At 37.0% G+C, this 27,380-nt stretch overlaps 1 protein-coding gene across 4 annotated transcripts in view; it reads right to left on the bottom strand.

Annotated features, from left to right (window-relative positions):
• dab2ipa (DAB2 interacting protein a) overlaps positions 1-26,678 on the bottom strand; it is a 112,185-nt gene extending 85,507 nt beyond the window's left edge. For 2 of the 4 annotated variants that reach the window (XM_056259707.1, XM_056259708.1), the window contains exons 1-3: positions 26,506-26,678; positions 25,142-25,263; positions 24,756-24,882 (exon numbers count right to left, since the gene is read on the bottom strand). In XM_056259707.1, the coding sequence (XP_056115682.1) occupies positions 24,756-24,882; positions 25,142-25,263; positions 26,506-26,575 (319 nt within the window). In that variant the 5' untranslated portion in view covers positions 26,576-26,678. Of the gene's footprint in view, positions 1-1,610; positions 1,717-22,036; positions 22,205-24,755; positions 24,883-25,141; positions 25,264-26,505 lie in introns of those variants that run through there. The other 2 variants (XM_056259711.1, XM_056259710.1) reach the window with 2 other exon arrangements.
• Between the last annotated feature and the right edge of the window lie 702 nt (positions 26,679-27,380).

Raw genomic sequence — 27,380 nt, 5'->3', positions numbered from 1 at the left:
CACACCGTGCACATAAGACCAACGGCCAAGGTCAGGATTTTTGTTAAATAATACATCCAATTTCGGTTTGTTTTTCACTAAAACCTATTGTATACCCCCAGAACACTTGGAATATATAGCATGTGTAGCATTGAACCATTTTGTGGTACTTTTGTGTTTCTTTTTTTAAAAGCTTGATGTTGGTTGCTGTTCACTGCCATTATATGGACGAGCACGAGCGGGACATTTTTTTTTTTATTCTCTTTTTGTGGTCCGAAAATGAAAGAGGGGGATACGGTATTAAAACAACAGCAGGGTGAGTAAATGATTACTTAATTTTCATTTTAGGGTGAATTAACCCAAAGCAAGATACTCTCCAAATAAAGACCAGAATGGGGAAAAAAAATTATCATTGGGTCTGTCCAGAAACTAATGATGAATATATATAGCGAACTGCACAGTTTTCCGAAAAGCATTTTCATTTGCTCACGGTGAACTGTCAGACTCATTCATGATTCAGAGTAACACGAGTAGGGAGAGATGGGTGTCCCTTATTTCGCCACACTAAAGGTGACAACCCTAATTTTATATGTGTGAGGATTTATTATTATTATTATTTAAATATACAAATATGCAAACCTGTGTGTACTTTGTTTTCATATTTGGTGACTTTTTGTGAAAAATTTAGATTTTGTGGGTGGTCCTAAAGAGAGGAGTTTGGAAACACTGATAAAGCACTGACTCAACAATTTTTAACGGTAGCTAAACTAAAAAATATAATCCAACAATCACACAATGTCCCATCAATGTAGACTAGATTAAATTTATAATCCCTTCTGTTCTTTCTGGAGATCAATTCTTGTAGTCTTATCTATAATATCTTTATGATTACTTTCAATAAGACAATATTCCCCCTATAGCCACAAAGCAAAAACTTTGCTCTTGTGAAACCGATATATCAACTGATTAATCAGCCATTATTTGGCTGTTAAACTACAAAATGATTATCTTAATAATTCTAAGCATTATCAGTATTTTGTATTGTTTGCGAGAATAAATGCTTTTCAAATATTTTTGTTTGCATTCAGTCTAGTCAATTGCATAACTTCCTGTTTAATAAAACATTTGAGCAACATTTGATTAGTGTGTGCCTCGTTAGCTATTATTAAAGTGCATTAATGGTATTATCAAATACAGTTTACATGCCAATTTGAGGACCTACTGAAGAGGATATTTTTTTTATGGATTATACAAAAAAAAAAAAGAAAAAAAGCCTAGTCCCTTCAAATGGTGCCTGCACAGTCACTTGATTTAAAAACAAAAAGTATCATGACATGCTCCAAAACTTTAAGCACAGAGCAAAATCTGAAACCTGGGCACCATTTTACTCAGACACCAAATGCACACTCTATTCTGATTGAAAACTATAATCAGTCAAACATTTCTGTCAGTTCCTCAGAGCACTTAGATTTCCATCGCTCTCTAGGGCGGATTCTATTATACGATGGATATTAAGTCAATATGATCAGAAAATGAAAAATGTCACGAATGCATAAGAGTACAATGGCACCCTCTGTAACCCCAGCAAAGTACTCTTTTTATCCAAGATAGACAGAGAAAGATGAAATCACCCTTGATAGCAGTGTGGCAGCGGCTCCGTGACAGAACATGCTGTCTGTGCCTGGACCGGCCCAGAAGTCTGTAGTAGTACCACCTCCTCCCCAGAACTCTCCTCACTGCCCCTGACATGCCCTCTGCGTCTCACGGCCTTCAGAACGATTGACTTCAGAAACTGCTGGAAGTCTTCACTTCAAAAGCTCCTGTTGAACTGAATCACAGCCAGTAGAGTTTGCACGTTCTACAGATTACTGCATCTGATTCTGCAAGTCAGGACTGCTCTTGAAATGTCATGGTGGAGAGTTTCGAGAGAAAGGGGGAAAAAGAAGGGGGGTGCCAACTCCTCCCCACAAATAACCTCTGTGATTTAGGAATGAAAACTACAGTGAGGTGTAAATTACAGTGCAAACATGTCTTGAGCAGCTCAAAAAAAATGATATTGAATGCATATATTAAATTACATGGATAGTTCACCCAAAGATGAAAATGCTGTCTACTCACCCTCACATTCTTCCAAACCTGTATGTTGTAGTTTTCTGTGAAACTCCAATAGAGACATTTTTGATTTTTATCTTGGAGCTCTTTTCAACTAAAAGTGCATATTGACATATCTGTCAAGCTCCAAAAAATGACCTAAAACAGCATTACAAATAAAATAACCGTTTACAATAAGGATTCATTTACTTACATTAGTTAACATGAACTAATCATGTAAAATATTTCTAAAGCATTTATTAATCCAAGTAACATGTGTGATCACTGTACACCGATGAGTACAAAAACTAGTGACTTAAATATGTGTCAAAATTTGTGCATGCTTTAAACCTATGCATTAAAGTTGTTATCTGTGCATTAAAGACATTTTTTACATTTTGGTCTTACACAAAACTGATTTGGGGGCACTTTTATGGTAAATTTATGGTGGTTTTATGTCCTTTTTGTAGCTTGACAGATATGCACACTAAGTAGTTCACATGATTTCCCATTATTGTTGTAGATAAATGTATTATAGCTTATATAGCTATAAGGAATTCTGCATAGAGGCTGACACAACTGAAGACCGAACAGGAGGTTTGTCCCTTCACACACCCTCAGTTAAAAATCCAATCCGTTAACATGTTTGCAGTCCTCTGACAAGGCATTTGACCCCCTGACCTCTACGACAACACTAGCCGGTGATATAATGAGATTTGCGAGCCTCACAAGAACATCTCACCTTCCTGATGAAATCCTTGTTTCTGAGAACCAAATGTCAACAACCTTTCAAACAGAGATGAAACTATTTAAAAAAAAATGATTTATATGCACCCATCACAATAAAGGTAACTGATTAATGCAATACTGTACGACGTATAACAAACCACCATGCTGTTTATTTTTATATCTAGGCAGGATATTCAGCTCCAGAAAAACTTCTTTCTCAGAAACCTCATAAAATGACCCATTCCCTATTTCTATTTTAAGTTCGTTTTCACTACTGTAAAAACCTAATTAATGAATATGCCATTTACACTAGCATACAAGAGTTTGGAGTCACCAAACATTTTTTTTTAATGTTTTTGAAAGAAGTATCTTTATGCTCACCAAGACTGCATTTATTTGATACAGTAAAAACAGTAATATTGTGAATTATCCATTTCAAATAAATAATTTATATTTGAATATATTCTAAAAAGTAATTTATACCTGTGATGGCAAAGCTGAATTTTCAGCATCATTATTCCAGTCTTCAGTGTCACATGATCCTTCAGAAATCATTCTAATATGCTGATTTGCTGCTCAAGAAAGAATTCTTCTCAATGTTGAAAACAGTATTGTTTCTTAATATTTGTTTAGGATTCCTGGATAAAAAGAAAGTTGTCATAATACTTACCCTTATGTTGTTCCAAACCTGTATGACTTTCTTACTTGTCACACTGCTTTCTTCTATGCAACAAAAGCATATAAAATAGTGATCATGAGCTGTCAAGCTCTACAAAAGAGACTATAAACGACTCACTCACTGTGTTCTAAGTCTTTTGATAGCTTTGTGTAAACAAAAGAAATTTAAGTCCTTGCAATAACAATTGCATAATGTACCTCTCAAATGTCACAGATTCAGAGATTAATATCAATATCAGGTTTGTATGGCCAGAAATGTGGAGGAAAAGCCTAGAAAAAGAGTATTGTGAACACAGCACAAATGTCATACAGGTTTGAAACAACATGAGGGTGAGTAAATAATGACATTTTTGGGTGGACTATCCCTTTAAAACTTTACTCAAACTTTCATAACTCCAACAGCAAAATGACAAGCCAAAAAGTTGCAGATCAGCATTACCTGCCGTCATCAGTGCTTCTCCGAACTTCGAGAGCAGACATACTTAAAACGACAAAGTTAAAAGATTAGAGGGAATAATTGAATAGCAGGAGAGTAAGAGTCTTGATACGAAGCGTCTCTCGTTGAGTGGGAGCTAATGGATTGGGGGGGGGGTTGATGTCCTGGCAGCTCAGTGACAGAATATTTCTCCAGTGAGAGGGAAGAGATCAGGTCTGTTGCATTCTGGGTCTTTGTAGGAGGGTGAGTGAGTAATGGAAGGAGCCGGGGGAGGCGGCAGGAGCCACTTTCATTCTCTCCTGACACTCAGACACTCGACCTCGGTGTGAACTTTCTCATCAAGAGAGGACGAGAGGATGAGATGGAGAGGCTGGCGTAAATCTGTCTGCTCGGCTTCTCAGAAGAGCTCTGCACTGGAATAAATGTGGGTAATAAGAGCTCTGATATTATTACCCATAGTGCAGTTGCTACATGCCACCTGAGACTCGGAGTCAAGCTAAAAGAGAATATAGAGGAGGGCCATTAAGTTGAGCTGTCTCTGAGTGATGGACGCCTCTGTGTACTGATGCTGCCTGCTTTGCATGAAGACATCAAATGAAACGTTTATCTCTCCAGAGATATAAAAGCAAACAGAAACAGTGGAACCAAACTTTTGGTAACCAACAAAAACACAAAACGTCACAAAGTCTTGAAATATGAGTAATGACATTCATTAGCCAAGTCACTGTCATTATAAAGTCAGTATAAAATTGTCTTATGGTTTTAATTTGTCACTTAAGACAAAAATGAAGAAAGACAAAAATGATCCCCCATAAATAATAAGTCCTCTTACAACATGAGACAATTAAGAGATCTTACATATAATGATGTAATCCAGCCAAGATTCATTAGGAGGAATTAATGTAGGACAGGGTGTGATTTTAACCATTAGGATTGGATTGGATCGTGAATGTTAGCTGTTATATTTGATTAATATTTTGCCCTGATCACGCAACCTTGTACTGCAAAAAAATTACTTCTTGATGAGCATTTGATTTAATTTAGTTTTAATTTGGTATATACGACACGAGTACCATGGGACCATTCTGTAATACTTTTGCTGCTTTGATGCTGGTCCCTATTCACTGCCATTATGGACAAACATTTTCTAAACATTCTCCTTTTGTGGTCCGAAAAAGAAAGAAGGTCATACACTATTAGAATAACACAAAGTTGAGTAAATGGTTACTTAAATTTATATTTTAGGATGAATTAACCCTTTAAGGATTTGTAGGTATTTTAACTGGAAAATTAGACAAAATACATACTAAAACTGAGATTTTGTGCAGTGTGGTTATGTCAACATGAAGAAGTCAAGAAAGCTACAGTCAGGGTTTCCACACCTTTTCCAGTTATCTGTGATTACTTGATACAAATCATTAAAAACACAAATTAATAGAGATCATTGTTTTGAGCTGAGCATAACTAGAAAACCTCATACTACATGACGTTTTAAGACAGTATTCAACAAATATTTGTAGACCTAGAGGAAATCACAATTCTAAATTCTCCTTCTATTTCCAGGTGGGAACCCATTAAATTTAAAATATTATGAAAACAAATGTTTTTTTTTTTTAATAACATGCACTGATGCATAACAAGACAAGTAACATTATTTAAAGCAAACAGAGTACATTTTGATTTCAAAATGACATAGTGGAGGCCATAAAACAGAAGGAACTGTGAGTAAAGTGTCCAGTTTTATGTAATTGACCTTGACCAAATTAATCAATTACTTCTTTCCATGATTCCTGCTTTCACCACACTCCTAAATCTCTGCCTCTACTCTGCTAGCCCTTTAATAGCATAACCTCAGGAGGTATACACATCAGCTTGCACACTAAACTGCTATTCAGCCTCAGAGTGCAGGAAGTACACTGCTGTAAATATCAGACTGACTTCAGGGAGCCGACTGACCAGTGTGCAGCAGGTAAATGCAATCAAGACATGACTTCAGCTCTCTGCCCTCGGGCCTGCTTCATAGACTGCACATTTGAAGGGAAAAATGTTTACATCCAGTGCCCCCCTCTGGACCAAAGTGGTAATAAAAAAAGAGCTGGGTGCAGTACCTACCATTAGAGCATTTCCTCAATCATCAATTAAAGACAGTAAAAATAATACAGATGGATGGATATTAAACGTTAAGATTGACAGATAGACAGAACGACAGACAGACAGATAGACAGATAGACAGATAGACAGATAGATAGATAGATAGATAGATAGATAGATAGATAGATAGATAGATAGATAGATAGATAGATAGATAGATAGATAGATAGAGCAATATTCAGACAGACAGACTGACCGACAGACAGATAGACCGAAAAACAGATAAGACAGTATAAAGTAATACTGATAGATGGATATTAAAGTTTAAGATTGACAAATAGAATGATATACAGACACACACAGATAGACAGTAAAAAATAATACAGATAGATGGATATTAAACTTTTGACAGACAGACATAACAAAATATACAGACAGACATAAAGATAGAAAGACAGACATAAGGAATAAACAGACAAGGATAAACAGACAAACATTTTGATAGACAAACAGACAGACATAACGATAGACAGACAGATATAACAACAGACAGACAGATATAGCATTATTTAGACAGACAGACATAACGATAGACAGACAAGACAGACATAACGACAGACAGACAGATATAACGACAGACATAACGACAGACAGACAGACATAACGACAGACAGACAAGACAGACATAACGACAGACAGACAGACAGAACGACAGACAGACATAACGACAGACAGACATAACGACAGACAGACAGACATAACGACAGACAGACATAACGACAGACAGACATAACGACAGACAGACATAACGACAGACAGACATAACGACAGACAGACAGACATAACGACAGACAGACATAACGACAGACAGACAGACAGACAAACATAACGACAGACAGACATAACGACAGACAGACATAACGATAGACAGACAAGACAGACATAACGACAGACAGACAAGACAGACAGACAAGACAGACATAATGACAGACAGACAAGACAGACATAATGACAGACAGACAGATATAACGACAGACATAACGACAGACAGACAGACATAACGACAGACAGACAAGACAGACAGACAAGACAGACATAACGACAGACAGACAGATATAACGACAGACAGACAGACAGACAGAACGACAGACAGACATAACGACAGACAGACATAACGACAGACAGACATAACGACAGACAGACATAACGACAGACAGACATAACGACAGACAGACAGACAGACAGACAGACATAACGACAGACAGACATAACGATAGACAGACATAACGACAGACAGACAAGACAGACATAACGACAGACAGACAAGACAGAAGACAGACATAACGACAGACAGACATAACGACAGACAGACAGACATAACGACAGACAGACAGACATAACGACAGACAGACAGACATAACGACAGACAGACAAGACAGACATAACGACAGACAGACAAGACAGAAGACAGACATAACGACAGACAGACATAACGACAGACAGACAGACATAACGACAGACAGACATAACGACAGACAGACAGACATAACGACAGACAGACATAACGACAGACAGACAAACAGATAAAATAGAAAAGTACAAGTCGGAAAAAATAAAATATTCAAACAAACAATGTCTGCTGGAACAAACCGAGACAAACCACAGCTCCCACACTGAGACCACAGAATGAGGACAATCAGAAGGACCTCAAAGCTGCGGACAGGAACTCATGACGGCCACAGCTCAACACCACAAACTGCCTACATCTGAGACAAAATATTAGGGGTGTGCAAAAAAATCGATTCACATTTGAATCGCGATTCAATCTTTACCGATTCAGAATCGATTCATAGAATTCCAAAAATCGATTCATTTTTTTTTTTTTTTTAATGGCGTGCACGGGTGGAGTGGCAATCGGGTGAGTCGGGACTTATACCAGTGGTCCGGCAGTGTTTCGAGGCTGCGAGGGCCGGTCTGATAAATAGTTATACATTGCAAGTTCTTGCCGCCCGCTGGTCAAACTGTGCAGCCTCTCTGCTCAACCCGTAAATAAATGCATCGATCCGCAGATCTTATGTTTGAGTTCTGTAGATCTGTTGCCAAGCGTGTCCGAGGTTACGGGTTCTAAAACCACACTCGTATAGTGTTTTCTCTCTCTCATCAAAACCGAATATGTTCATCACGTTTGTGAGCATTTTATTTTGTGATTTTACCGGAGTCTCCACAACGGCGATAGATTAAAGCGCGCGTCCGAGTGAAGACTGCGCGAGCCACAGAGAACACTGTATCCATGACACTGATAGCAGCGGCAACGAGCGCTCAGCTTGATTTCAAAAACAACAGATCTCTTATTTAATAGCGAACTAAATAAATGCTCTGCTAGTTAACTGGAGATACCCGCAAATTACGCCTATGAACGACTTCACTGGATCTAAACAAATCAATCTAACCATAGATGTTACCAGTAGCGGTGGCTTTTTTTTAATCTATTTAAAATAATTTCGCAAGGGTTCTATCGACATTAGTATATATTTTTAGGAAGTTCAATGTGCCCAGTCGAGTTCACATTTCAACAGTCAGCCTGGTAGCTGAAGTAGTCCTTAAACCACATTTAGCATAATTGTTTGTTTGATCTGACTACAGCACTTTAAAGCTAAATGTAAAAGCTTCTGTTTAAGTTTTATTTTAAACTTGAATTAAATGTAAGCTGGCCAAACCTTGGCACTTTGCACTTTTTAGTTGCAGAAGTTTTTATTTTTGTATGAAGTCATATAAAGTAATATCAAACTACATTTAATTTGCTGTGTTTTTTTCTTTTAAATTGTGTCTACTGCAATCAATCACAGGAAAAAGTAAACTACATTTATATACTGCGAATCGTTTTTTGAATCGAGAATCGTTTTTGAATCGAAAATCGATTTTGAATCGAATCTTGAGACAAAAAATCGGTATCGAATCGAATCGTGACATTTTCTGAATCGTGCACCCCTACAAAATATACAATAACTTGCTCTTCCTCTGAAACCACGTTTCTTTTTGGTTGATGTGCAATAGACGAACAGCTCTTTGGGCATTGTTTTATGAAATACACATAATGCTCTTGGTCACTTTAGATGTAATATCAGAGTTAGAGTTAAGCCTCCGTGAGTGCACAGAGTTCACTGAAAGGCACATTAGGTGCTTGGGTAGTACAGTACAGAAAGATCCTTGATTTTTTGCTGCTGTTTGGAGTTTTGTATTCCAAGTTTTTGCTAGAATGGACTCCAACTGCCAAAACCATCAACCAATGAACACCCATAATGACATTCTTTCTGTGATGATGTGACAATGTGAATTAATAAAGCAATGAAAACTAGGAGAACAAACACATTAAGATGAAGATGAGATGAAGTCTGCCAAAGAAACAGTGTTCTGGACACACTGGCCTAGACTGTGTATTGCTTTGAATGAGACATAGAATAAGTATAAATGATTGTGCAATTATTGCGATGATGCCAAGTTTGGTAAGAAGCATTTCGAGTTACATCTAGTCCTTTCAACTTGAGAGTCTGAAGATACTCCATTCGTATTGTTGTTTGGCTGTGTGAGAACTATTTATGTTATTTTTGCAATCATTAAAAAACTCTCACATGAGCTGTACATGGAAGTTATTATGTAGCTCTGGAGAGAAGCTAGACTACACCACAGCCTGAAAAAATAGAAAAACAAGCGGCCAATGGAAAAGCAAGGAACATACAAACAGATTTTGGAACACCACATGAAAAAGACCAGATGCTGAAAATGACTTTGTCTCAACTACAATGCAGTAAAATTAATATTATACAAACATTTAATACAGGGGCTTTTTTTCAATGGATGGATGGAAAGTTAGTAAAGAGAGTGAGCAGAGCTCAGATATGAGATTTGATTTGTTTAACATTTTAGTCACAACATAATTCACATTTCTAAAAGATAGAGAATCGTTTAATGATAAAGAATAGGTAGCTGTGTTCAAACTTTTGAACGCAGGTTCGTGAGCTCTATAGTGTATAAATCACTGAGTTTAATATTTTCAGAAGGAGGCAGTGGTTATTTTTCCCCTTCCTTTGAGCTCACTGTCTTCTCATAGAGATTCTCCAGCATGAATATGAGGGAAGAAATTGCAAAATACAGATGAAAAGAGGCACTGCTTCCAGTCGTGCTGTGGTTGGTTTATTACCCTGTCAACGCACTACTGCCTGCCTATCACGTTCAGTCTGCAAATTGGCCTTAAATGGGTGAAACTGGTGGAAACAGACTGACTTATTACAGAGGAAACAAATCACCCACTCAAATGGGTTTTCATATGGAACTGGAATGCACATTTTACATTAGAGAATAAGAAAAAAACAACAGCAGAGAGGAAACTTTGCCTCCTTATTTCAGAAGTCTGTTACACACCACTAATTTTACACTTTACAATAAAAATGACTAAACAAAACCAAACACTGAAGTACATTACCAGCAAATGGCGAAGCATCCTACATTATGAGCTTATTATTATAACACTCCAAGTCTCCAACTTACAAGAAAGTGTTGACAGAGCACCAAATACTGTGCATTCAACTTGAATCATAATCTCTGGGACAAGACTTCAATCACTGAGTTACATGGGGCCAAGTAGTTTACTGATGCTCTTGGGTATTTGCCACTTGTAAGCGCTCCACCGCTCTTACACTCATCTGGCCGTCCCCTGGAAAGCAAGAGGCCCTCGGCCACCAGACACCATTAACATCAAGCTCCCTGAATCCCAGGCAGTCATGCCGCATTTCCTGCAGCAACAGTCAAACAAGCTCATGAATCTCTTCCCAGAATAAAAACCAGCAGTTTGAACCATCACCAGCAGCAGCAGAAACAGCCTCAAGGATTTCACACGTTCCATCTCTGTTTACATGGACAAGAGTCACATATCTGCTGATCATTTATCTCGAGAAATTACACAATCCCTGGGAAGACAATCCAGTTTTAGAAGCCCTTGTGTGAGATTTAGAATAAACACATTCCATCAGTTGTTCAAATGAAAGAAGATTCTTTCATCCTTTTTAGTTTTTTCTCTTTTACATGCAATGACAGTAAAATAGCTGTTACACTAAAAAAATTCACTATAAAAGTATCAAATGGTCCATGCAACTTCATTTTCAATGCATGATGAAGAGCAGCTCAGACACTGCGAAATATTTTAGTAACACTTTAGTTTAGGGTCCAATTCTCACTATTAAGTTGCTTATTAGCATGCATATTACTAGTATATTGACTGTTTATTAGTACTTATAAAGCACATATTAATATCTTATTCTGTAAGACCATATTCAACATCCCCTAATCCTGCCCAATACCTAAACTTAACAACTACCTTACTAACTATTAATAAGCAGTAATTAGGAATTTTATTGAGGCAAAAGTCATAGTTAATGTTTAGTTAATAGTGAGAATTGGACCCTAATCTAACGTGTGACCAATATATATCATTTTTTTTGTGTTCCACTGAGGTATGAATGTCACACGGTTTGAGTAAATGATGACAGATTTTTCATTTATAGGTGAAGTAACTCTTTAAGGAACAGGCAAACAGCTGGTTAATTTCCACCCCTTCAAGTACATAAAGCAGATAAAATGATTTTTGACACAGGATTCAAAAATGCATTAAGACCCAAACTAATCTCATGTTCAATACAATCACGGCCACAATTGTTTTCCCCATGCTGGAGGAATTGTTTCCTACATTTTTGGCAATTATTTCAATTACAGAGAAGAACAACACAACTAAACTAATGGCTGCTGAAGAAAAGACCAGCAACATGTTGTTCTGATTTGTTTGCACTTGAAGTAATTTTCTTTCGGGTTCAGTTCCAGCAACGATCTCTTGAACTTGTGGGATCTCACATGTAGCACATTTCTCGTTTGACCCAATTTCAATCTAGTTTATTCTACATGTTCAGAAAACCGTAATCATGCGCAAGACAGATGTTCTCAAAGGGTTTTATCCCCTGTGATAATCAAGATTTCTGTGTTGCAACTATGCAATTTTGTATTGATGGTCTAAAACACTTTTTGCCTCAAATATAAAAAGGTGTAAGTACGTCAACAGACCACCCACTTGTTTCTGGCATATTACTTATCTGACCTAGTAGAACGCCTTAAAGGCATATTCACCAAAGAATCTGTCAACATTTACTCACCCATGATCCCATTCCAAACCTGTATGAATTTCTTCGGCAGAACACAAAAGAAGATATTTTAAAGAATGTTGGGATCCAAATATTAGACCGCACTAAGACAAATTTCATTAAAATTATTTAAAGTCAGTTTTCCAGTGAAATAGAGTACATCGCAACGCAACCAAAATTGCCATTATAATGTAATATTGTAGACTCAAGATCTTCCAACATCACTACACTTTAAAAAAGTGAAGTGTGTAATTTCTACACTATAACGTCACCAAATGAATGTGTAAAAATAATGTGAGGTTACCCAAAAACTCCCTGAATGCTGCTAATTGACAGGAATATACAAAGATAGCATCAAATATAGTTTGACTGAAGACTAGTTTCTGCTTACCAAAGGATAGACACAACTGCCAATATTGCACATGGACTCTCATATAACCCTGAGAAGAACTAAATTTAATACTGTCTAGGCCAAAGCAGAACAGACTCCTCAAGAATCTCAGCCCTTTCTGGCATGCTGTCTACTGTCCTTCAGTCTAATCTAAAACCGGAGAGCCAATCATCATCATGCTAGTGGGCACATGCACAATCTCAAATAAAAGTAGCTTTATTAAGATCAGGTGTGATGTTACTTCAAACAGGAAATACATCAAAGAGGCACATAAGTGGTTCACTTGTGTCTACAGGGGTCTTTTCCCTGGGGCAACCAGGGCAAGTTATGCTGAACATGAGCACTCTAAATTATGATCTATAAAATGGGCCATGAGAGGTATTTATAACCCCTGGATAGTGGATGAGGCTGCATTTTCAGACGAGTAAAAGCAATTCCAAAATATTGTCAAATATCTGTGCTCAGCTACCGATATGCATCCTGCAGAACATCTCGGCTGCATTGCTCAGTTAATTAATTGGACTTTGGCATTTCTCTTTTGCTTTGGTATGTTAATGAACGTCTAGCACAATGGACTCCATGCCATCAAAGAGCCATGGATAAAATATGCCAAACACCTGCTTGTTCCAACAAATCCGCAGTCTCTGCCAGGGTCTCCATTAAACCCCGGCAATAAACAGACCCAGTGCTTCTCTGTCACGATTTAAGAACTGAGATTCAAAAAGTTGAATACAAATTGCATTCAGATTAATCACAGTAAGTCTGCAATCCTTGTGATTAACATGAGAACTGACAAACATAAGATGTTATATAACGTATGGGAATACAATTTATATATCTTATGAATTTATATAAAAATCATTATAGATTTTATATATATAAATTAAACATAAATATTTTATTTATATAAAATGTGAATAAAATATATTTATATAATCTGTGTGTATATATATATATATATATATATATAAATAAATAAAGATGAATTGCTGATTGAGCTAAAATACAATCAATAAATACAATTTCTATTGATTTTTATAAATATTACATATATAAATATATTAATATTATAGAATAATTTAGTTGTAAATTATGAGAGAGAGAGAGAGAGAGAGAGAGAGAGAGGCAAAGGAAATAACAGTATAAAAAATATCAAATAGCCATTTGTTTATCAGCAGATTATAAAACAGCAAGGCCTGCATCATAATTTTAGTTAATTCCTGACATAACTAATAAATAATAATATATAAATTACATAGATTTATATAAATTATAGTATATAATAGTTAGGACAATTAGTCAGAAAACTGCATTATGGTCCAGCTAATGAAAATTCAAGAGTAAATGTTGGTCATATTGGTCATAGGGCGTTTTGACCAGTCTTGGCCGGATAAAACCACAATATGGAAATTTAATGTCATAGCCAAAATGTTGGCTTGTGTGACTAACAGCCTTTGTCTAGTAAGAGTGTCATATAAAGCAGAGATGGAAGAGATTACAAAAGAGGCTGATATGCAAAAAACAATTCCTGGTACTGATAGCGCACAATTGATGGTACTCTGTACCAATGAGTGCCAGCAAACTATGAAAACTAAACTCGATTTTTCTATAACACAAAAACAAGTCGTCTTATAACAGCACTTACGTTATAATACCGGTTTCCTGGTACCATCTACACAAGTTTTGCAAGATACACAGAGCAAATCTCCCAGAATGCTCAAGGCCAGGGCAAGCCTATATTTAACTTTGCACAAGAAAAGTCTTGTTTGTGATTTCGGAACGCTGTCCTTTGCTCAGCTGTTGTCTGAGGTTGCCAGGAGACGGGATCAATAGAGGCACTATATCAGCCATCTCTGAAGCACCACAGCTTTTATAGTTCAAAGCCAGGCTTGGAATACCCATACTTTGGAGTAAAACAACATCCGGACAAAAAAGGGGAGGGTAACATGGGATAGTATGGAGAGAGAGAAAGAGAGAGGCAAAGGGACTAACAGCAGAAAAATGGAAAACAGAATAGGAACAAGATCCATTTGTTCATCAGCCGATCCTAAAACAGCAAGACCTGCATCATAAAGTTAATTGCTGACAGAGCCAATATACACCCTCGGATTCAGAGTTCTGCCAGCCAGAGAATAATTCCCATGTTTCCACACAAGTTTACTGGCTGTTTAAAGCTTTTCTGCTGTGCATTTCAAAGATCAGGAATGTGACTCTGTAAGATGGATTAACACTATATGTTACACATTCAAACTGATTGCTGGAAGGCATATTTCACATCACCTTTATTAAAAAAGGTATTAATGATTTTTTTCTTCTAATAGCTATTTTTTTCTTTTAGAAGGAAAAAGTAAATAAATGGCACAAAAATGATTGCCTATCTTTTCTGAAAATGCTAGTCTGATCAGTCCACAAGATCATAGCGTGACCCATTTTATGATTCCGACTACTCCCCTACAACCTATGGGAGATTACATAACCAAAGTGTGGGCTTAGTGCACCATTTGGGACGGACCTCAGATGTCCAAAACTTCCTGTTTGAGCCTGAAGCGTACGGCATGCTGTTTAAAAGAACTAGGCCTAGTACTTCACATCTTTTTGGAGCCCAAAAACAGCTCCTTCTCACCTTGGTTGCCCATGGGGACATCTTAGAAATAGGCCAGTTTCTGAAGCAGGTCACCCCATCCTGTGAAGAGAATAATCAGAAACAGAAAGGACGACGCTCAAGCTGAAGGACTCAAGGATGTGTCCGGCACTATCTCAGCTCCTTATCGAGATATACAAACAAAACCTGCCTGTTGCGTTCATCTGTGTGCTGTTTCGGCCTCCACACGGTGGTGGAGGAGATTACCACAAGAATTCGAACACGCCGCTCAGGCCTGCCACATTGTGCGGCAAGCTGACCCTCCCACTTTTGGAAAGAAAGGAGAATGAAAGAGGCGGGTGGGGGGTTAACAAGAGGGACAGTGGTTACTTTTTTCCATTTTCATGAGCAGTTAGGGGCCTAGTAACAGCATTCTCTCTCTCTCTCTCATTCTGCACCACCATCTTTTGGGGAAACGAGCCCCCTTTGGAAATCTGAATTCCTCTGGAATGTCAGCCAATCAGAACGCAGGCTCAAGGGAATGTGTTATGGGAAGGTCTGGGCTCTGACACTTTAATCTCCCAGCGAAAAAGTTCCAATACACACTTTTTACAGTGGCTTTGGATGGGTTTATAATTAATCAGTCAATAAAGAATGTTTTTTTTTTTTACTCTAGTGATTTATGGTTTTACTGAATATTACTACTTGAAATTAGTTATGTAGAAATAATACATTTGTATCAAAAAAATGCTCACCTTAAAAATCTATAGTGCTTCAAATGACACCAAATATCATTTACAATGGAAAACTGCTTTTAATTTAACTGCAAAAATCTGCCTGATTTAAAAAAATAAATAATTCTAACAGGCTCAAGTGAACATTTTATTTGTTTAAAAATAGGTAGGTCTAGTAAAAATAATACGGGGTCTGATCATTTGGCTATAATTTACCGGCATAAATATATCAGCCTGTTTTATTTATCAGACTGGTTCAGATAACATTAAAAACATTGCTAGACTTCATTATAAGTGTGTAACTGTACATGTGTTTTATGTTGGTTTTTACAAACTGAGGGATTAGTAAACATTTACTACAGTAATGTGGATGCCAGACATATTGTCCATTGAATCCATACACATTGTAAGTAATCTGGAATGTGGAATTAATGTTTGGCATACTGAGCCATGTATCCAAAGAACAACATAAAACCAGGCACCCAACATATAGTGTTTGCTGATTGTGTGAAAAACGCTGGCTTTGGTGACATCTGTTTCAAATGACGAGTTAAAAAGAGAAACAAGTAAAAACACACATCAATCCAGAAAGGGGGATGGGTTAAACAATGTTTCCACAGTGATAAAAGCTCTGTCCACCGGACATCCTAGCAACAGTTCCAACGCTTCAGCAATCTGTGGTTCAGTGGAGATAAAAAGCTCAGCTCACAATGTGCATTTGCTTTACTTCATGGCACCTAAAACCAGCTCTCAAGGGTTCATATTGCACTACAGCAATAAAGGACATCGAATTATCAGTGTCTGAAAGCTGTCTGGACGCCTAGACATATAATGTGCATTGGGCAGAATGGACTGTTAATATATACGGCACGTTTATGGCAACATTTGCTGTTCTAGCTGTTAGCATGATTATGAGAAAGCAAACTAAAAGAAGTGAAACATACCCATTTTGTCATTGTCGCTAGTAGGGCCAATTGCATAAACATAGTTACTAGTTGAGACTGTGTCTTAAGAACTAGTCTGACCAACTAGCAATTAGTTAGGGCTAATCAGTTTTACTTTTCAGATTCAAATTAGACCAATCTATGTTTTTTTGTAACTGAAAAATTAGATGACCAACTTGTAAGACTAGTCTCTAAGCACATTATGCAAATGGCTACATTGCATGAAGGCCGATTGCATAAACTGCTAAGACTAGTCTTACAAGTTGGTCATCACATTTTTTTCTTTAAGACACAACTGTTTTAAGTCAGTTACATTAAAACGTTGATTGGTCTAAGTTGATACTAAAAGGTAATACTGATTGCCCCTTGACTAACTGCTAACTGGTTATACTTGAGACAGTCTTAACATAATGGCTGTTTATGCAACTGGCTGATATTAGCTGAATTTAGCCACTTATTCTGAAAATTATGGCTCACCAAATAAAAAGCCAAAATGAGAGACTCCTAGTTGCTAATGGTTGTGATAAAATATACAGTAAAAACCTAACAAGCCTAAATATTCAACTATATCCTGGAAATAAGGCGCCGCAACTGTACATATTTTAAATACATTTTGTGAATCCTTGTAGGCGTTACATGTTGTAGGCTAAATTGTTGCTTTGAAATTGTAGCTTGTGAAGCTACTACTCACCATATTCAAGCACCACCAAAAAGTTGCTTCCCCAACAATGGTTGTGATCATAAAATAAGCTCAACAAAGAGACAAGTGACTTGACGTACAGGTCTAAACATCCTACTAATATGATAGAGAGCTGGGATATGGACAGCTGCTGTTAGCAACACAAAGGCACTTCTGTGAAGCATGTGAGGTCAGAAAATTCGGTAAGATATATGACAACCAGCTGGGCCAAGTTCACATTCAAAGGAAATCTGACTTCAAGTTCAAATGCAATATGCCCACATGGATTTATTATGTCTCGCATGTCTAAGATCCTTCACATCTGGAATAAACAAAGAAAATAATTATTAGCATTTATGAAATGGGGCTAAGTATGGGTAGTGGAAGAGCTGTATTCAGTATATCTCTGAAACAATTCAAAATGAAAATACAAAAACGTCACAAAAGTGTCTCTGCTAATCTCTAACAATGACCTTATCATCGAGGTCCAGCATTTAGAGCCTGTTTCGCCCACCTACTCCTGATTCTGACGCATTTTACAGCTGCCCTTTTTCAAAATGTCCTTTGCTTTAATGGCAGCCATTCAGAATTTGGTAAAGGTCAACTTTGTGTTACTTAAACTTTCATTGGGACCAAGATGTAAACCACAGCTGTAACTTCCATAGACCTGGAGGGACACATGGCTTGGTATAAAACACTGAGAAACGATCATTAAAGGGCATTCAATTTGAACAGTTTGTCCTGTTGGACATGGTGAACGTGGGAGTTAAAAACATGAATTTGTCATGTAAAATTAGATCTGAAAAACACTTTTTGATGGCACAAGATATTTACAGAACCACAAAACATCTCTGTTCAGTTTATATCTGGATGTCTTATCCTTTCAAAAGCAGATATGAAGCCATTATACAGTGTATCTTGAAGTGATTTGCCCTACTATGAAACAGGCATCCACTGTACTCCTAAAATATAGCCTCAATGCTATGAGAGAGCTCTATTGTTTAATCTTCCCCCCGATAAAACTCAATAATAATTAATTATTTTAATACTATGCAATTAGGGGAGTGCTGTTCCCTAGTCTATGGGCTGAATAAAGACCCAGTTGAATACCCTCAATTACCAATTATGACTAAACTGGGATTTCCCACTACTGATAAAAAGCCTGAGCATCCAGCTTACCAAAGGCATAACTGTAAAATTTTAGGGAAGATTTTTCAAGCTAGCCTGGAGTAATGCTTCTAACTTATATTCAATGATTCAGAGTGCACTGTATCTGTGATTTACTGTCACTGTTTATTTGTACATTAAAGAGGTCATATTCAACACTTTGTAGCCTTTCATACTTCTATATTTGAATTCAACCATTATCATTCTGACACTTACAAGTAGACTACGTTTTAACTACTGCACATTTAAGACATCTATACAGTTTAAAAGTTTGGGACCAGTAAGCGTTCTCTTAAAAAAAAAAAAAAAAACCATTTACAGGATTTTTTGACATTGTTACGAAAAATATTTAATGCTGTTCTTTTGAACATTCTATTCATCAAAGAATTCTGAAAAAATGTATTCGAGTTTCTGGAAAAAATATTAAGCAGCACAACTGTTTTCAACATTGATAATAATAGGAATAGGAGTTATTTTAGAGTTATTTTAAATTGTAATAATATTTTGATCAAATAATTATAGCATTAATTAGCATAAGAGACTACTTTCAAAAACATGGAACAAATATTACCAATCCTTTAAAAAAAAAAAAAACTTAAAAGTGGACCAAAAATAGACTGCATTTTAAAGCTGTAATGTGTAATTTCTGCACATCACTGGTTTTATTAAAAAAAAAGAAAAGAAAAAAAAAAGGTTTCTAATCATTCCCCTATTCGACAGTGTCAATGTTGCTGTGTCAGGCCTGGGCTGCATTTCCCAAAAGCATCGTAAGCCTAAGTAGCTCGTATATAAACTATTGGCAGCAATAGTCTCACCGATCTACTTAGGCTTAGGACGCTTTTAAGAACAATGTTTTAGTAGTGCCACAGAGTTTTAGGGGAATCAACCCCTAAAAAGTCGTTTTCTTATAATCTCTGCAAATTAAGCTGAGAAAGGAGAAAAACTACATGCTTTAGCTTTAACCAAAGGATAACAGGAGGTTACCATAAGACAAGCTATCCGGCTTATGCCATAAATAATACAGTCCTGCATTGAAAGAGTAGAAATCTTTATTACTGAGTACATCAGTCACATTGTGTGTTTGGAACATAGCCAGTCCTCATGCCAGCAAATTAAATGGATAGAAGTCCAAAACAAAATGTTGCTAAACGTATTTCATGAACAAAAGCAGGACAATATGATGCTTTGCTGTAACAATGGCCAGACAGTCATCAGCAGCACCGGCCAAATTAAACAGCAACAGGCCTAAATGCTGCATAAAACACGGGGTGGGGCATCAGGAACAAGATGGAGGAAATTATGATTGTATCTGACTAAAGAAGATTATGTCCATCTTGATACATCACAAGGATTATGTTCTTCACAAAGATTGTCACCATTCAGAGCCATGTCTGGGATGTTTAATCCTCAGCAAAGTTACAAGAAGGATTGCTTTGAGCCCAACAGATATTTGCTGGATTTTTTTTTTTTCTTTACCAAATATTCCTAACCAAAGTGAAGCAACAAACAAAGAAAATCATACATCCCACCAAAACCAAATGTTTCAGATGTTTCCTTTGCTTTTCATTGTACTGGAGGTTTTTCCATCATAGTTCTTACACTATTTGTATTCTCTATTTGATCTCAGTGCAAAAGAGCTCATTTAATTAATTATTCAGTGGCTCAAAACATTTTAAACTTGTGCTGAAATGCAAAATTCACATGGGTTATGCTGATGAATATCTGAACAATTCTGTTTGATTCCAGATTCCTGGGGAAAATTAAAAAGTGATGAACATGGCAGAGCATTTCCATGTCATTACCAACAAAATACTTTTTAATTAGCCTATATGAACCATAAATGACACTACAAAGATGTTGTACAGTAAGCCAACCCCTATGCAACTCAAATGTAGCCCTAAAATGGATGCACAAGAAAGACAACACTTCACTCTTTATCTACATGGACTGTATGTTTTCATCTGATGGGATAGCTAACTATTTTATTCCCAAGTCTCAAACAATTTGAAATAATGAAAAATTGTGGTCTGACAAGCTCTGAAAATTTCATGACAGTTTGCTTAAAAATTTAAATTCTGTCAATTTATTCACCCTCAAGTTGTTTCTTTCTTCTGCTGAACACAAAAGAAGATATTCTGAAGAATGTTTGTAACCAAAGAGTTGATGGACCCCATTGACTTCCATAGTATTTTTTTTCCATACTATGGAAGTCAATGCTGCCTCACAACTGTTTGGTTACAAACTTTCTTCAGAATATCTTCTTTTGTGTTCAGCAGAAGAAAGAAAGTTTGGAACAACTTGAGGGTGAATAAACGTTGACAGAATTAATTTTTTTTGGTGAACTATCCCTTTAAGGGTCCATGACACATGCTACGTTCACGCCATGTCATAATTACTGTAAATGCATTTCCGTTTGCTTTCGAGTCGCTCTCGCGGTACTTTGATGTCATACACCGATTGTCTGCACAGCGCCACTTCAATTTGAACACACCTTAAACCTGCAGTGGTCAGGTGGTACAGTGGCCACGTGGTACAAGTCGTAGCTCTCAATTACAAGTTTACACATTGTAATTACACGTTCAAGCATGTGAAGGCTTTTTACAGTTCAGAATCGTTAAGGTAATTACGACATGGCATGAACGCACCAACATATCGCTCTAAAGTTCATCTCAGCCTACATGAGTGTCACATCAGCATGAACATAGACAGCAATAAATCCTTCAAAACAGTCCTGAGGGTGTATTCAGCCTCATTGAAAATACATTAATCAACAAAACTACAACCAGAACTAGTTGATTCCTGAATACAGTGGTGTAAATGTTTTCGAACATAACAGGCTGGCACAGGTTTCATAGCAACATTTCAATGCATCTACGAATTCAACTTATTTTTATATCAATTAAATATAAACTAATTCAAATGCTTCTGGTGCACACAGAAAGTTGAAGTAATGTTGTAAGTAATGGTTTTCAGTGCTGTTGGACAGAAAAGTGAACTCTTGGCCTGTTGTAGATCAAATTTCAGGTAAGGTTTAACGCATGTCAAGGCTTCAGCCTGTCTTGATGTAACAGGAGCCACCTGAGCGAACGCATCTGTTGATGTTACAGTGTTTTCATCCGTTCAGTTAACAAACATGTTCTAAACCCTTCCCTAACTGAAGAAGACACATTTTAGGACATAATTACACACATTCTGTAGATCACAGTTGTTAAAATACAAAAACTGCAAAAAGCGGACAAGCTCTAGCAACCTGCACTAATCTGTTTCACAGCCCCACATACACAAGCTCACATCACTGGCTCTCAACACTTCATGTGCTTTGTTAAAAGTGTATCCAAGTTCTCCTCTTACCATGGTGGCCGTCCAGCGCAAGTTTGTTGTCCAACTCCATAACTTCAAAGACAGGCAAAATCAGACATGCTCTCAGTGCCAGGGGAGGGGAAGACAGCAACGGTTCTCTCTCTGCCTCGTCACCCGTTTGCCAGAAGAGCGCTGCCTCCCGTGCAGCCTGCCTGCGCTCTGTTCTGGCAGTCGGAGCAGATCTGTGCTGGGCTGAGCCACTTCTCTGGGCCCCACTCACTCCCACATGAGCGCCAGAGCTCTTAAAGACACAGCAGGGATTTTTTTCCCTTTAAATCTTGATTACTTGCTTTCTCTCTCTCTCTCTATCAGAGCATGCCTTTCTACCATCCTTACACCTCATTGTATTGTCTTGTTAATTTAATCTTGAAAAAAAATTGTTTTGTTAATTTAATTTATAATCAAGTTATAATTAATAATAATAATAAATAAATAAAATTTAAGTCCTGGGCTTGACCGGAGGATTAAGGCTGGCAAATATTTTAATAAAAATACTTTATTAAACTGCACCAAAAAAAAAAAAAACAAGTTACAAAGTTCGAAAATGACTGAGAATCCAATTGTTCACATTTTGCACGTAATGAAACCAATATGGATCAGTATAATAGTCCATTCAGCACCAAATGATTCTATATCTATGCCTATTTCATAAGAGAGCTGTTACTGTGTAAAGAGGGGGCAGAAAACTGGAATTCTGTCAGGAGGACCACTATCGTCAAATACGACTGGCAATTGCATAGAGTTTGAATTGGCGGTATAGTTCTGTTCTGGGCAAGAACTCCCTGCGCATCCATGCAGAGCAGCAATAACCCCCCTTAGGGTAAACAGAACAGAACCAACATCAATGTATTGCAGATATCATTAATTCAAGATTTTAAAGTACAACATAATTCGAGAATTTATTCTGATTCAAGGGGAGGTGCTTCAGAGGCATTATTAATGTTTATAAATATACTTTCTTCAAAACTGCTCACTCGTTCACTCAACCATGATCCAAAACAAAGTTAATGCTACAAACAAGAGCAGACAGCACTTTAAGACCTTACAGACTTCACTTCCTGAATGAGGACAGATTCTGAAACTTGAAATCCGATCATACTGCAACATATTTCCAAAAATCCAATTTTAATCGGATTTCAAACCACATATGGATATCAAGTGCCTTACTCTTAAGAGCTACGACACAGATTAGGATGCCGCTGATGTACTGGAGTGTGTGTGTGGGGTGTTAAATGCCGGTGTCTCTGCGGGGGTGTGCAGAGTAAACGCACAGAGACATTTGCTGAGTCAGCAACAAGCTGCCAGTGTCTGACACAAGCATTAGCACAACGCTGAGCTGCGGTGACACTACGGCTCACACAACAGAGAAGAATCTCACTGAGATCTGAAGAACAGTCTGGAATGTATGAGATCTTTTGCCAAATCAGTTTTTTTAGGATCTACCCATGATCATACACTACCATTTAAAAGTTTGAAAAGAACTACTTACTTTTTCAGCAAGGATGCATTTAATTGATCAAAAGTAACAGTAAAGATTTTTACATTGTTACAAAATATTTCGATTTCAGATAGGCGCTGTTCTTTTGAACTGTATATTCATCAAAGAATTTGTTTTTTTAATTAAATAAAATTTAATAAAATGTATTATACTGTATATTATGCTGTATTTTTAGCAAATAAATGCAGCCTTGGTGAGCATGAGACCTCTTTCATAAACAAAAAAGTCTTACGAACCTCAAATTTGAAAAGTTAGTGTGCATATATCATTTATATGACACTCTTGGGGGAAATGGGTTTCAAATCATGTTTTAATAAAGACCATTTTTTTTTAACTGTGACAGACATAATGATAGATAGATAGATAGATAGATAGATAGATAGATAGATAGATAGATAGATAGATAGATAGATAGATAGATAGATAGATAGATAGATAGATAGATAGATAGATAGATAGATAGATAGATAGATAGATAGATAGATAGATAGATAGATAGATAGATAGATAGATAAACAATTGAACTTTATCTAGCTATTATATAAACATGCTGGCCTATTTAATGCAATAGATCTCTTTAACCTTTTAACAAAGCAACCGTTGGCATAATGTGTCTCGTCCCCAAATTCAATGGCAGTGTGAACCAGAGCCCCTATTAGGCAATTCTAAACAATAGCCATCCTGTAACACCATCATAATTATGCCTCCCACTGCAAATTACTGGTCTGCAGCCTGTCTGAGACAGATCTGGACGAACAGAAAACAGTGGAGTCTACAGTGCGTTCCATCATGCTCCATTTCACGGGTCTGTCAATTGGCGTCACATCTGAACTTTAACACAATGAAGGCGAGGGTATAATTTTGAAGTTCATATCACTAAACATCTGCTAATATGAGTAAAATAAATAATATATTCTGAAACATTACATAAATAGTGGCCAAATCGTATTAACTTGCACACGTTATCCCTGCCTTTAGCACAGCAATGAGCAGGTCATTTGTCAAAATCGCTCATTTAGAACAGTGTACTAGACTCAGCATAGAGATACTATGGTAAAAGCAGCGCAGATTGGCAGCAGCAATCAAGTGATCAAATGTTTACTTTTGTCTTCCACTTTGCCACTCTATTACCTTTAAAGACTGTTATAAGAGTTTAATTGTCATCAAACTGTTTTTTTCACTGCAACAGGTGTGCAAGCAGATCCTACTCACTGCTATTTCTGGTTTGAGTGCTCTGGTCCTTACGGATCTGAACTCCCTCGGGAATGCTGGTGCTACGTCGCAGGAGCCATACAGTGCAAGATTCAGCGCGGCGCTCTCGGAACAGCAATGGACTGATCTAAGGAAAGGTCACAGAAGCCGTTCATAGAGTTATAGTGTTGGTGGGCAAAGGACTACAATACAGACTCTATAGGCTGAAGAAAGCTCATCTTCTGTGCTCTAACCTGTTACTTTGACCCGTTGACATGTGCTGCCCTCTTGAGTTTAAAGGGTGCCATTAAATGTGAAGTCATAATCAAAAGGATTCACAGCGCATTCTTTTTTAAAGTCTCAATAACTAAGATTAAGTATGTCTTTATGTGTGTGTGTGTGTGTACCTCTCTTTTGTCCAGAAGAACTAGTTGACATTCTGCAACCAAGCAAAACTTGACCTGCCACCCGATTGGTTCTGATAGTGGCCGTCCACAAGATATCCAGTGGATTGATGAACCTTTCATGTCTGTAAAACAGAATTTTTTTTGGATCGTATGAGAAATGAGACAAGAAGATGAGGCCTTCATGGATCAATTACAACCACAGCAGGACCAAAGAGTGTGAGTCTAAGCAGCTAAAACAGAAGGTGACGTGGCCATAAAGCCAACTGGAAAACAGCTCTATGAATGGACAATCCTTCATGCTTGGCCTAGATTCAGTTATGACTATTGTTTTGTATGAAAGCACAATGCTAGGTTAACTGAATTAGATAGCCTTCAATTTCTTTAAGTTAATTTACTGAGTTTAAAAAGAACATTTAAAAGACTACACTTTAGGCTGTTGTAATGCACCTCTGTGACTGTGCCACAATCCTGTGACATTCAGAACTGTTTTTATATAATTAGGAAAATTATTAAATTTTGCTGGCTAAAGGGCAAGACACTGAGATATACATATTCTATTCCTGAGACACAGAAAAATATGAAATACTCTAGAAGACATCTGTTTGCAGTAAGACTCTGTAAAATATGAATACTCTATAAAAGACTTGAGACCTGATTTTTTCAATGTTGGTTTCTTTTTGGTGAATTCTGTCCTCCAAACTAAAATTGTAATATGTATTGCTTTACTATACATTTCAGGTAAACAAGTGAACACTTGAAGACAACATTTACATACATTCAGATAACAGTCAACAATATAATGGTAGATTTTGTCTGAAACGTTAAACTGTGACTAAGTATCATAAATGTCAGGCTGTTGGGGCAAGTTGTCACATATGATGTAGTAGATGTAATTTAAAATCGCAGAAATTCATAACACTATTTTTTTTTTTGACTGATCAATGGATTGATGTTTGTCCATTGCATACTTTAACATTTTTGCTGTTTAATGTTTTTTTTTTAATCATACATTTTTTAAAGACCATGACAAGAGTGAGTGACATGCTTAGACATGACAAAAAGTCTGTTTAACTGTATCTTTAATGTAATAATGTTTAATAGTTTTTTTGTAGAGACTGTAAGAAGTGTAAATACAGGAATTGACTTTAAAAAAAAATCAATGTACCATATTAGAAATACTGACTGACTGACTGCCCCAGTCGACCTAATATGCTCAAAAAAAAAAAAACTAAACAAACAAAAAACATCCACGGTAAACACATGACAGACAAACTTCTTCATACAAGCAAACGTATTGATAATATATCAAATAGTACTTTAGAAAGCACGTTTCAGCCTCGAAACAAATGATGTAGGTTACTCACCGATGACCCTCATCCAGCCCTGGTGCTGACATCGGGTGATGTTCGGTGACATATTAGGACCACTAAACATGTCGCCAGCGTGCACTTTTCAACATGCAACGTTCCCGGACATTTGCACACCTGATGGACGCCTCACAATGACTGAATGCGCCATCAAAATTAACTTTTGGATTATGTAAAACGAATGACACTGGTTTGTGTTTGCAGATTGTTGACCCGTATGAGGCGCGCGCGCGGGTCACCGAGACTGAGAGTGAAGGGGACAAGACACGTCATGTAATACCTTGATTCAATTAAGTGATTAAACTCTCTGGCGAAGAAAGTAACTAATCTGTCCACAAACACAAATCTCTCTTTTTTGTTTTGTATTTTTCAGGTTAGTGGGCTACTGAATTCTGTAATACACTGATTATATTACATCAAATGTCACAGAAATTAGATTTAGCCTTTCTCTTATTCATTTGTTTCCTTCCTCTCAAGTAACAAACATAAATTCGTGCAGGCCTGGCTCATGAATATTAGTTGCGTAACGTTACGTTCGCCCGGTAAGCCTACCTGATTGGGTGATAGGCAGACGTTGAAAGTTTGCGACTCATGAATATTAATTCAACTACTTTACTGGACGCTCTCATAGGAGTGGACGCTCTAAGGTTAACAAGGAACGTCAGCATCACGTAATTAATATTCATGAGTTAACCTTTTGTCACAGGATGTGTAAATTATGACCCCATGACGACCGTGTCATTGACACACAGGGGTTATGCATTTATTACTTTTTTTTATAGGAAATTAAAGCAGATGTTCTTGGCAAGAAATAATATATTTTCCTCAAACAATTTTATACTTGTGACACGTGCCATTCTCTTCTCATTCTA

Source organism: Rhinichthys klamathensis, unplaced genomic scaffold (genome assembly GCF_029890125.1).
Source record: "Rhinichthys klamathensis goyatoka isolate OS25496 unplaced genomic scaffold, OSU_Roscu_1.1 h1tg000169l_1, whole genome shotgun sequence".
Classification (NCBI taxonomy): domain Eukaryota; kingdom Metazoa; phylum Chordata; class Actinopteri; order Cypriniformes; family Leuciscidae; genus Rhinichthys; species Rhinichthys klamathensis.
This window is presented reverse-complemented; position numbering and strand designations above follow the sequence as displayed.